This window comes from Cnephaeus nilssonii (genome assembly GCF_951640355.1).
Source record: "Cnephaeus nilssonii genome assembly, chromosome: 1".
Taxonomy (NCBI): domain Eukaryota; kingdom Metazoa; phylum Chordata; class Mammalia; order Chiroptera; family Vespertilionidae; genus Cnephaeus; species Cnephaeus nilssonii.
This window is the reverse complement of record NC_137072.1, coordinates 32,284,088-32,297,182: the sequence shown is the minus strand read 5'-3', so window position 1 is coordinate 32,297,182 and position 13,095 is coordinate 32,284,088. Positions and strand designations below refer to the sequence as shown.

Genomic DNA, 13,095 nt, shown 5'->3' with positions numbered 1-13,095 from the left:
AAATACTATGCAGCTATAAAAAAGAGGGATCTCTCACCCTTTGGGACAGCATGAATGGATCTGGAAAATATTATGCTAAGTGAAATAAGCCAAACTGAGAAAGACAAATATCACATGATCTCACTTATTTGTGGAATCTAATGAGCAAAATGAATTAACCAACAAAATAAAACCCTAAGCATGGAGACATGGAACAGACTGACATACCTCAATGTGGAGTTGGGGGGACAAGAAGAGATAAACCAAAGAACTTGGGGGAAAGAGAGGGGGAAATGGGAGATATCTATAATACTATCAACAATAAAAAATATATTAAAAAATAAATACTTGTTGAATGAATTATACTGCTGAATCAAATTTTTATTTATTTATTTTAGAGAAGGGGGGGAAGGGAGGGAGAGAGATATTGATTTGTTGCTCTACTTGCATTCATTGCTTGCTGAATCATTTTAAATCCAAGGAAATTTAGAGAAAGAACTTAGATCATAAAGGTAATTTACATATAAAAATTTTTTAATGTAATTAAAAGACACCATGTTTAAGAGATACAGATAAAAAGAATACAAATTAGATATAGTGAGATACTCTTTAGAAAAATAAGTTTCTCCTATGCCTACACTTAGCAGAACTTAAGGTCTCTCTACATCTTTCAAAGCTTCTATGAAAATTTCAATTTCTGAGTTCCAATACCCTAAGAATTTTGTTTTCTCACTGAAATCACCTATGATTACTTCAAACTTCTAAGTCCGAAATTAAATCATGCTATAAAATGAAAAAGAATAATTTAAAGTTTGTAAAAATTAGATACATGCTTGCCCACAAACATGAGGAAAGCTCTGGAAGGATATCCAACTGTTAACAGTTTAAGGGGGTGAAATTCTCCTTGGGCCCTGGATTTCAGAATTTTTTCTGTCTATTCCTAAAATCACTATCTCAGTATAGTTTCAAGTTCTCCCAACTTGAGTCTTTCTTGCACTTGACTGACAGCACAATATTCTTAAAATATCACTTTCATCGCACTGTTCCCCTCCTTAGGAGTATGCAGTGATTTCTACCACACTTCAATTTCTCTGTCTTTTAAGTTCCTCCCTAACCTGATTTCACTCTGTTTAACATTTTCCTCTAAAACGCTTAAACTGGCTAAATATGTCAAGCAGGCCACCTCACTAGTACTTTCATCATGTTTAATTCCACTTGGGTATATTAGTTTATGCTTTTCTCTAACCTGGCATGCTCTCCTCCTAGACAACCATACTTCATAGTTCAACTCAAATGTCATCTTTTCTGTGAAGTAATCCTGCCCCAGAATCCATAGCCCACAACCACCTCTCCTTTACTTTATTCCTTTTGCATTTACTGCCTACACTATGCAAATATTATAGTATTACTGCCCTAGCTGGTGTTGCTCAGCGGTTAGAGTGTTGGCCCACGCACCAGAGGGTGAAGGGTTCAATTCCCAGTCAAGGACATGTACCTGGGTTTCAGGTTTGTTCCCCATCCCTAGTCGGGGTGAATGCAGGAGGCAACTAGTAGATGTGCGTGTGTGTGTGTCTCTCTCTCCCCTTCCTTCTCTCCGAAAAGCAAAGGAAAAAATATCCTCAGGTAAGGATTAACAAACAAAAATTATAGTACTAGTGCTAAGAGTCATTCTGAAATATTTAGCATCTGATTTCAGCTCATACATATTTTATACATAATACAACATATACAGCCCATGTATGCTTTGACAAATCATTGCCTTAGGGAAATCTAAAAATGCATTATTTGTTGAATTTATAGTAACTTCTGATGCTTGCTTTAACTTGAGAGCATTTTTTAAAAAAGGAATAAATACCATCAGTTTGTTGTTGTTGACATTTTGACAGCCACGTACAAACCTATGGGCAGGGATTGTGCCTAAGTAATTTAATGTCTCCAAAGCCTAGCATAGTGCTTAGTTCATAAATGGTGCTCAATAAGTGTTTGTCAAAAAGACAAAAAGGATTTAAAGGCATCGAATATAAGATTGTATAGTAGTAATTTGAGGTTACAGAATTCAAGGTTAAAGTAAGTAAAGAAAAAAGAATCTTAAAAAAAGTCTGTAACAAATAAGTATACCAAAAATTGGCATTTTTAAGTCACCAAACCACAATGGAGACTAATGAATCTGATAATTGCATTCCCACTGAAATCAAGAAAATCAACTACAGAAACTGAGCAACTAGGAAAGGGGTTCACATTAATTCATAACAAAAATCACTTAATGACTCTGGAATACCTGGTTACTTGGAGTGCCAGCACATATTCTGTTTCAGTTGTATAAGGCAGCAAAGGTAACTATGTAATCAGGGGATATTCTGGTAACCTAAAGGTATAGTACATCTGTCCTTATTTAGGGAAATTGGTAGCAAAAATATAATCTGGACTATGCATAACCGTAACAATATTCTCAAGGATCATGAAGTGGTGGGAGGGAAGAAGGGGAGGAAAAGAAGCAAAAGCCAAGAAGTGTGCTGGTGGTGTACTTTCAAGATAGCCATGAATAAGAGCTATGAGCAGTTTCAAATTTAGATTAGAAGTATCAGTGAAATCAAACATTCAAAAAAATACACACTTTTAAAACTCAAAAGTTACATAGCTATTATGGTAGTGGGTTATCAGTTCATTCATTTATTCAACAAATAGTTCCTGGGGGCCTAGCATGCTAGGTTACAGAATACAAACATTATAAATTTGCTTACTGGAGAGGAGATAGGACAAGGTGAGAGTTAAACACACATGATTACAAACCAAGGTGTTAAATAACATAACAGAAATATGCACAGACTTATGAGAGAAGATAACATGAGTTTCCTAAAGCAAATGTGATAAGTGAATCTCAAAATATAAGTAGTACTACTGGTGGACCAGGGGGTGAAGAACACTCTAGGAAACAGCATGCACATAGGAATGGATAGATTAAAATGTTTCAGAAAAGGCAGGTAAGGTAGCTCAGCATGATTACAAATAGGATGGCAGGATAGCAGAAGGTAAGAAAAATGCCCACGAAAGGAACTGTGCATTGTTTAAGAGTTTATGTTTTCAGCCTGTAAACAACTAAAATACTTTTAAGAATGACACGACCAGATTTGTGTTACGGATAAATTATTTTGGCAGCACTATGGAAGCTGCCATGGAACTTGGGACTAAGAAGTAAAGTGCATCCATGGGTCTCAATTTTTCAGTCTAGGAGTCACGTGCACAAAACAAAATTTCCTATGAAACACTTCACCCAGTCCTTCAGTGTACTGCCTTAAAAGTAAGGATCTGAAATTTAAATAAGGGGTAGTTCCCTCTCCAAACAAAACCATCACGTCAAGGAGACGATGTGCGGCTTCTATGAAATATCCCAAAATATTAAGTACCTCCCAGCTAAAGGCACTTTCAGGCATTCACTTACAAGCCTAAAGTACTGTGTCTCAAATTACCTGGGGAACCTTGGAAATTGTCTAGAATCCCCCACCGCACTTTGATAACCACTGACAAAAAAAAAGATGAAGGAGGAAATCCACGGGTGCGTGTTCATGTCAGTGGAAGTTCATCTCCGTGAAACGGACAACGTTGGCCTCGGGAAAGAGTAAGCAGAGATGCTGCCGATGAAATGAGCAGGCACGGAGAGGAGAGGCAGTGTCCCTAACGGAGCCGAGCTGTCAACCAGTGCGTGTTGGGAGCTGAAGAATGGGCTAGCCTCGCACGAAGCGGCCGGCAGACGGAGCGCCTGTGACAACTAGTTGTAGTTTGCAGGCAAGGCAGGGAAAGAACCAAAGTAAAAGGGGCGGTAAGGCATTCTGGAGGTGGTTCTGCACGCAGCCAAACAGGAGACCGCGAGCCAGACCGACGCGCGTTTCAGAGCCGAGGCGAGCGAGAGGGTGTGGAGCTGGGAGCCGCCGACACAGGGCTCCCGGCGGGAGGCGGGAAGTTAGCGGACAAGGAAGAGGCACCAGAAGGATGACTAGAGTTTCCAGGGACAGTGGAAGTGGAGGGGCGTCAGGGACCAAGAAGATACCCGAACTCGGGGTAGGGGGTGAAGGACACGAGCCCCTCGGAGATGCGGGGATAGCGATGGGGAGACGGGAGGTGTCACCGGTGACTGTCCAGAGGCAGCCCTCCCGCACCCAGCCCGGTACTCACAGAGCTCAGAGTACCGGTGGCAGCCCCGTCCCAACTGCTGCAGGTAGCGCTGCAGTACGTCCGTGAGGAGGTGGCAGGCGCTGAGTTGCACGGAGTCCCAGCCCAGCGCCTGGCAGATCTGCGCCACCGAGACCCTCAACAACGACCTGGAGTAACTCTCGCACATCCCGCTCCGTGGACTCCACCGCAGCACTTGCTGCCACTTCTCTCCACCGCCACCGCCTAACCTTAGCAGAGCCCCCGATTCATCCTCTAGGGCCCCTGCGGCGGGGAAATCGTTCCCCCCGACCCCTGGCGACCACCTCAAAACCTCAGCAGCACGGAGCGCGCCAGCCTGAGAGCCGCCATTTTGGACTCGCTCCGCCTCCCGCTGGAAGGTGGCCGGGGCTAGGCAGCACTAGCCGGATGCTGAGCGCACCGATGAGGAAGCTCCGCCCCGTTGGAGCAGAGCGATGCTATCGGTATCGACTCTCGAGACTGGGAAGCTGTAGGGAACGTCGTTGCCGAGCGCAGGTGGAAGATGCGGCCGAAGAGGCAGGTGCTTGGGCCTTCCGGGTGGGGGGTGGGTGCTCACTTGGACAGGAAGGGAGAAGGAACCGTCAGTGGTTTAGGGGCAAAAATCAGGAATGAAGTGAAAATGCGAGTGTTAGAGAGAAGTGGGAAACCGAGTGGTTCGGAGTCAAGGGGCGGGATTTGGGGCGTGGGGACCTAAGTGCTCCCCCAAACGCGGATCTCATCCGTCATGCCCTGGCTCAAAGAAAACAAAGAAAACAAAACCTGAGCTTTTTACCATTGTATAGATTAAATCATGCCCAGGCTGTTTAGCATGCCATCCCGAGCCCTTAACAAGTAGGGTGGGGACTAGGGTGAGACGAGTTAGGCACTGGACTTAGTGCAAAATTTATGGGGCATCAGAAATCTAATCAAGGTCAATAACAAGTACCTTAAATCCATGGAGCTGGCAGAGGGTATGGGGAACTTTTGCCTACACCAGAGCCTTCTCCCAGCCTCAGCCGAGTGTTACCAGATCTTTCCAATTTGCCAGACATTGGGATTTTGTGATAAGTGCCTCGATTTTTAAATATTGGGAATACATTTTTAAAGTTTTAATTTGCAAGCAAACTAATGCCATGGTTAAGACAGGTTGTAATGGCTCATTTACCCTGTTTCTTAAATATGCAGAGTAAATGTGTGTGTGTGTGTGTGTGTGTGTGTGTGTGTGTGTGTGTGTTCCCTACAAGCTTCTTCCTTTTCCCTTATTCTCTCCTCTGTATTCTCAGTTTTTCTATTCTCATACCTATCACAGTGCATTAAGTATTTGAGTTTATATGCCTCTCCCAATAAATTGTGAATATCCGAGTGGCTTTACATTACCCCTACAGGGACTATTTCAAGACCTTCAACATTTCATATATATGAAATGTTCTTTTTTTTTTTCTTGAGTCTTAAAAACTCAATAGCCCTAGCCGGTTTTGCTCAGTGGATAGAACGTCAGCCTGCGGACTGAAGGGTCCCCAGTTTGATTCCAGTCAAGGGCACATGCCCGGGTTTCAGGCTCAATCCCCAGTAAGGGGTGTGCAAGAGGCAGCCAATCAATGATTCGGTATTATCATTGATGATTCTCTCTCTCTCTCCCTCTCCTTTCCTCTCTGAAATCAATAAAAATATGTTTTAAAAAACACACAATATAACTGAAAATATGGTACTTCAACTAAATGACCATCTGTAGAGAAGGAGCAAGGTGCTAGGTGGCAGGGGCCTATAACATTTTTTTTCATTGACCTTTCTGACCTCAAGATTATCAGGGACCTTTTGGATACTAAATGTATGGGTGGGCCATTTTAGTCCTCGCCTTACTTGACCATTTTGTAATTATTTGATAATGTTGGACACTATCTTAATTTTGAAACTCTGGTACCTTGAATTTCAGAATACACCCCTCTCTTGCTGTTCAGTCTATTCTTCTGGAGCTTCCTTTTATAGCTCTACATTGGACTCCTCTTTATTTGCATGTGTGTGCTTTAACCCCTTAACATTATATTTTGGGAAATTTCAAACCTACAGAAAAACTATAAATAGGTATACACTTGGCCTACATTCATCAGTTGTTAACATTTTGCCATGTACTGTGTGCATACACATACGAATACCTTCTTCCAGAACAATTTGAAAATACTTGCACACTTCATGGCATTTAACCCAGAAATAGTTCTTCCCCAAACAAGGACATTCCCCTACATGATGATATGTCACAGGTTCAGTTCCCCAGAAAGCCAGTTCTGAGATGAAATTCAAACTGCAGGAGGTTTACTAAGGAGTGCTTCTGGTACCACCGCCTGATCAAGGGAAAGAGCTTGCAAAGCACTTTCGTTTTCTTTGTTGTTTTCATTTTTCCTTTTCTTGTGATACACATTCAAGGAGGACTTCAGCCAATCCCATAGGAGCTGAAGCTGGATGGCCCTTCAGTTGTTCCCTGAGATGAAACTAGGCGGCTGACCTTTATATTCCTGTGTTGGTAAAAAATATAACGTAAGCCCTCATTGTGTGAAGGCTTTCCTGGAAAGGGTGTGTAGTTATTGGCAAAGGTGCTTTCTGCAGCAGAGGCAATGCCAAGGAAGGCGCGAGTCCTTCAGTCCTGAGGGGATCTAAGCCGAGCATTACAATATTCCCTACTATGTTAGTCTGTTTGGGCTGCCATGACAGAATATAGTCAAAACTCATCTCTCTAATGTCTGCCTTCTCAAACAATTCGGTTCTCTACAAAGTTGTTCACAGGAAAAATGTCTCCAGTTTTCGACCTGACAGCCCTTTCAAGCTGATACTGCAGCTCTTAGGCAACAAACAAAAGAGAGAATGCTTTTGTTGCTAGTGACAATTAGCACAATTTTAAAACATAAAGAGGCCATCCAGAGTGCTAATGTTGCTAAGGGTGTGAAAGTGCTCACAAAACAATAACCACAGGCAATTGAATGGGTAGAAAACAGTTGTTGATTGGATAAAAAGATTAGCATTTAGCCGGTGAGGGCATTTCGGAGGCAGTGATATATGAAAAATTCTTTTTTTAAAATTAACTTCATTGTTGAAAGTATTATAGATGTTCCCCTCCCCCCCCCCCCCGATTGACCCCTCTAGCCCACCCCAGGCCTTCACTACCTTATTGTCTGTGTCCCTGGGTTATGCATATATGCATATAAGTTCTTTGGTTAATCATTTCTCACTGACCCACCCACCCAGCCCCTGAAAAATTCACTTAAGGCTAGGAGGGGGTGGTTTGATGAATTTAAGAAAAGAATTACTTATTTATAGATTAAACAGTACATTAGACATATACTGTGTATATGAGAAAGGTGAAAAAAGGGAATCATTTGGGGGTCCAGAATGGATTCATTCAACTTAACATTATTTCTAATGGGAATAAAGACTTGGTTTTCAAACAAATTGCTTCTCGAACAGCCTTCCGGAATGAATAAGGTTCAAGAACTGAGGTTCCACTGTACATAAACTGGGTAACTTATCAACAGATTTATTTCTCACAGTTCTGGAGCTGGAAGTCTGCAATCAACTTCTGTTCTCATATATTCTCAAGGTGGTAGGGGCCTGGGAGCTCTGTGGGATCTGGTTTATAAGAGCATTAATGCCATTAAAGAGGGCTCCACCCTCATGATCTAATCACCTCCTAACAGCTCCACCTTTATCCCATCATGCTCAGAGTAAAGATTCCAACATGCATTTTGGCAGTACACAAATATTCAAACCATGGCAATTATAGTCCACTTCTTGTACCCTTAAATTCACTTCTTGGTATAAATTTGAGGAACAGCTCCTCCTGGATTTGGGAGGTGGGGGCGGGGGGAGGAGAAAGGGACTCTTTTCCTAGAGAAAAATCAGAGAGGAGGGACGAGACAAATTACAGCCCTTATTGCCACTGCAAGGCCTCCATTGATCCTCGCTGTCTTCCTCCTCCACTGTTCTAAATTTCTCTCACCTTCAACTAGCACCACTATTGGTCCTCAGCGGCTTACCTAGTGGCACCACCCAGACCCTTTCTGCAGGAGGTCTGAGCCCCTGGTTTTTATGCCCTTTTCAGACTGTGGCTGTTAAACCTGTCTATAAGACCATAACATTAGGCAAGAGGCACCCAACCAGACCACTTGGGTACCAAACATTTCTCCTTGCCTTGTGTAATAGCAATGATCAGGGTGTGTAACAGCAATGGTCAGGGTCGATTACTCCTGCCAACACTGACTCCTCTCTGCATGCTGTCTCCTGGCCAAAGTGCCCAGGTGACATTTCAGTGGGACTCTTTCTGCCTACCCTGGTGAAAACATCCCCTTTTGGAAATCAAAACTGTCAACCTGGGGAAGCCAGAGTTGCAGAGACCAGAACAGTTTCCCAGCAGGGAAACTCTGGCTTCCACCTGTGTGTGATCTACCTAACCCAGCAGCACAGACAAGTAAGTCATGGACTTAGTGTATGTGGCATACTGGGGGACTTTGCCTATGAGCTAGTGCTTTAGTTGTTCCTTCAAAGGGTGTTCCTCTGCACTGTCAGGCTGACAGCTCTACTGGTCTGTTCTGACCAAATTTCCACGATCATGTGCCCACTCCCAACCTCCTCCGTTGTAAAATGGCTCCCTTGCTGACACAGCGATACAGGACACCTGTACATCAAACACCATGAGCAGGAAAGGCAAATCTATATCCATAAATCCTGAACATGTGCCTATTCCTGTCAAAACAAATGGCTGCTCCTTCTGGGATGAGCATTGTGGTCAACTTGCTAAGTAGTTGGTTGGTCTCCTTAAAGTGTATTTAGTTTGCTAGGGTGCTATAACAAAATGGCACCGACTTGGGGGCTTAAACATTTATTTTCACACAGCTGTGGAGGCTGGAAGTTCAAGATCGGTGTCAGCACAATGGCTTTCCTTAGTCCTCCTCTCTCCTTGGCTTGAAGCCATTTTTATTTCTGAAACTTTGTGATGTTCTTCTCTGAACGCTTTTAGGTCTCTCTACCTGAATTGCTCTGAAAGGTCACATGATGATCTTGAATGAGCATCCTTGGACAAGTCTTTGTAGTATGAGTACCTCTGTAGACTAGACTATTAGAAGTGGAAATGACTCAAACTCTATATATTTTGAAATTTAATAGGCACTGCAAATCACTCAAAAAGATGGTAAACTTGCACTAACAGTGTATGAAATTGATTCTTCCTACTGTGTCTTTTTAAAAAAAACATTTAGCATTTAAACCATTAAAAAAATTTTTTTGTTTTTATTGATTTCAGAGAGAGAGGAATAGAAACATCAATTACAAGAATGATCAGCTGCCTCCTGCATGCCCCACTATTGGGGGTCAAGCCTGCAACCCGAGCATGTGCCCTGATGGGAGTTGAACCCTTGGTTCATAGGTAGATGCTCAAACCCACCAGCCAGGCAACTTTGTCTGTCTTTAATCTTTAATAATATAATGGATAAAAAGGACAATTGACTACTAACTCACTGCCCATTTTTAAAACTGACTTATCTTTTTTTTTCATTGAAATAGAATTTCTTAGTATATTAGTGACATACACTCCTTTAAATCATCACCCGAGGATATGTTTGATTTTAGAGAGAGGGAGAGAAACATTTATCGGTTGCTTCCCAGATGTACCCCAACTGGGGATCGAACCCAAAACCTAAGTATGTGCCCTGACTGGGAATGGAACCCACAACCTTTTGGTGTACAGAAACACTCCAACCAAATGAACATACCAGCCAGGGCAGTGACAAACACTTCTGTCATTTGTTTTGCAATTTAAATTAGGGAAGTTTGTCTTACTGCTGTTGGATAAGAATGCACTATCATTTTTTCTACTCTTTTTCATAAAAAAAAAAATTATACACACACACACTAGAGGCCCGGTACACGAAATTCGTGCACTCGGAGGGGGGTCCCTCAGCTCAGCCTGCGCCCTCTTGCAGTCTGGGGGATGTCTGCCTGCTGGCTTAGGCCTGCTCCCTGTGAGGATTGGGCCTAAGCCAGCAGTCGGACATCCTCTCGCAGTCCAGGACCCCTCGCTCCTTACCGCTCAGCTCACTGCTCCTCAGCGCTGCCTTGGAGGCGTGAGAGGTTCCCGCCACTGCCACTGTGCTTGCCAGCCGTGAGCTGAGCGGCACTCCCACCGTGGGAGCACACTGACCACCAGGGGGCAGCTCCTGCATTGTACATTTGCCCCCTGGTGGTCAGTGTGCATCAGAAGTGACTGGTCATTCTTCCATAATGGTTGCTTAGGTTTTTATTATATAGACTAGAAGCCCGGTGCACGAAATTCGTGCACAGCGGGGGGTTGTCCTTCAGCCCAGCCTGTACCCTCTCCAATCTGGGACTCCTGGAGGGATGTCCGACTGCCCGTTTAGGCCCGATCCTGGTGGGATCGGGCCTAAACGGGCAGTCGGACATCCCTCTCACAATCCAGGACTGCTGGCTCCCAACTTCTTGCCTGCCTGCCTTCCTGATTGCCCCTAACCGCTTCTGCCTGCCAGCCTGATCATCCCCTAACCACTCCGCTGCCAGCCTGGTTGATGCTTAACTGCTCCCCTGCCAGCCTGTTTGCCCCCAACTTCCCTCCTCTGCCAGCCTGGTCACCCCTAACTGCCCTCTCCTACAGGGTTGATCACCTCCAACTGCCCTCCCTTGCAAGCCTGGTCCCTCTCAGCTGCCCTCCCTTGCAGGCCGGGTGCCTCCCAACTGCCCTCCCTTGCAGGTGGGATGCCTCCCAACTGCCCTCTCCTGCTGGCCATCTTGTAGTGGCCATCTTGTGTCCACATGGGGGCAGGATCTTTGACCACATGGGGGCAGCTATATTGTGTGTTGCAGTGATGATCAATCTGTATATTACTCTTTTATTAGATAGGATAGAGGCCTGGTGCACGGGTGGGGGCCAGCTGGTTTGCCCTGAAGGGTGTCACAGATAAGGGTGGGGGTTCCCTTGGGGTGTGGGGCGGCCTGAGCGAGGGGCCTGTGGTGGTTTGCAGGCCGCCCACGCCCCCTGGCAACCCAAGGGGAGGCCCTGGTATCTGGAATTTATTTTCCTTCTACAATTGAAACTTTGTAGCCTCGGGCGGAAGCCATTTCTGGGACGGCAGCCATTTCTGTGGCAGTTAATTCACCTTCTACAATTGAAACTTTGTAGCCTTAAGCGGGTGGGCCCGGCCTGGGTGTGCGGAAAGCTTTGCTTCCCCTGTTGCCGCCGGCAACCCTGGCCTGCTCTCTCAAGCTCCATTCTGCTGCCATTTGTTTGAATTTGTTTACCTTCTATAATTGAAACTTTGTAGCTTGATTGGAGGCTTAGGCCTGCAACGGCTATGGAAACCTTGCTCTCTGTGGCTGTAGCCATCTTGGATTGGGGTTAATTTGCATACTCGCCCTGATTGGCTGGTGGGCGTGGCTTATGTAGCGGAGCAATGGTTAATTTGCATATTACCATTTTATTAGAGAGGGTAATTTCTTTTATTGATTTCTGAGAGGGAGAGAGAGCGAAACATCAATACACCAATGATGATAGAGAATCATTGATCAGTGGCCTCTTGCACACCCCACACCGGGAATCTAGCCCATAACCTGGGCTCGTGCCCTGAACAGGAATTGAACCCTAACTCCTGGTTCATAGATTGATGTTCAACCACTGAACCACGCTATATGTATTTTACTTAAAAGTTTATCTAAAACTCAAGAGTTATACATCAAATTGTTAAGAATGTTTTTTTTTTTTTTTATTGTTCTGTAGTCTTTTTGGAAATTACAGGGGTGGGCAAAAGTTTACAGTTGTTCATATGGAAAGAAGACAAATATACAATAATAATGCAAGAGTAAACTTTTGCCCTAGCTGGTTTGGCTTAGTGGATAGAGCGTCGGCCTGTGGACTGAAGGGTCCCAGGTTCAATTCTGGTCAAGGGCACATGGCTGGGTTGCGGTCTTGGTCCCCAGTGTAGGGCGTGCAGGAGGCAGCCAATCAATGATTCTCTCATCATTGATGTTTCTATCTCTTTCTCCCCCTTCCCCTCCTCTCTGAAATCAGTAAAAAATATATATTTTAAAAAAAAAAGAGTAAACTTTTGCACACTCATAACTGTCAAACTACTTCTGCCCACCACTCTATATATATTATTGTTGTAATAAAAAAACATGCTGAAACTGGTTTGGCTCAGTGGATAGAGCATCGGCCCGCGGACTGAAAGGTCCCAGGTTTGATTCCGGGCAAGGGCATGTACCTTGGTTGCGGGCACATCCCCAGTAGGGGGTGTGCAGGAGGCAGCTGGTCAATGTTTCTCTCCCATCGGTTTCTAGCTCTCTATCCCTCTCCCTTCCTCTCTGTAAAAGATCAATAAAATATGTTTAAAAAACAAAAAACACGAAGTTCCCTATTTTAAACAAATAGGGGGAAAAAACCCTGGAGATTCTGGCATGGCCATCTCACTGCATGGAATCAGATAGGCATCCAATCTTTTTTTTAAAAAATATGTATTATTAATTTTAGAGAGGAAAGGAGAGGGGTAGAGAGAGATAGAAACATCAATGATAATGATGAGAGAGAATCATTGATTGGCTGCCTCCTGCACGCCCTGAAGATCGAGCCTGCAACCCGGGCATGTGCCCTTGACTGGAATCAAACGCAGGAGCTTCAGTCCACAGGTCAACGGTCTATCCACTGAGCAAAACCAGCTAAGGCGACATCCAATCTTAATGGTTATCTAAATGTGAATATGGAATTAATATCATATGGGAATGTTTCTCAGTGCTTACAAAATACATTTTAAAATTTATTAGGTTAAGTGTATGCCTGGAATTCTGTATCCCATATATGAGAAACAGCGGATGACTGCAATCACATTTTTACTTCATTGTGTTGGCTGCTCTGACAGTGCAAAAGGATGGAAGCCGGGCTGAGGTGTGGTCTGTTGCCTC

General features: G+C 44.1%; 1 protein-coding gene across 1 annotated transcript in view; it reads right to left on the bottom strand.

Moving 5' to 3' along the window:
* The window catches only part of TAF3 (TATA-box binding protein associated factor 3), a 191,352-nt gene extending 186,846 nt beyond the window's left edge, over positions 1-4,506 (bottom strand). The window contains exon 1 of the mRNA XM_079772370.1: positions 4,150-4,506. Within this exon, the coding sequence (XP_079628496.1) occupies positions 4,150-4,315 (166 nt within the window). The 5' untranslated portion in view covers positions 4,316-4,506. The remainder of the gene's footprint in view (positions 1-4,149) is intronic.
* Positions 4,507-13,095: the final 8,589 nt, after the last annotated feature.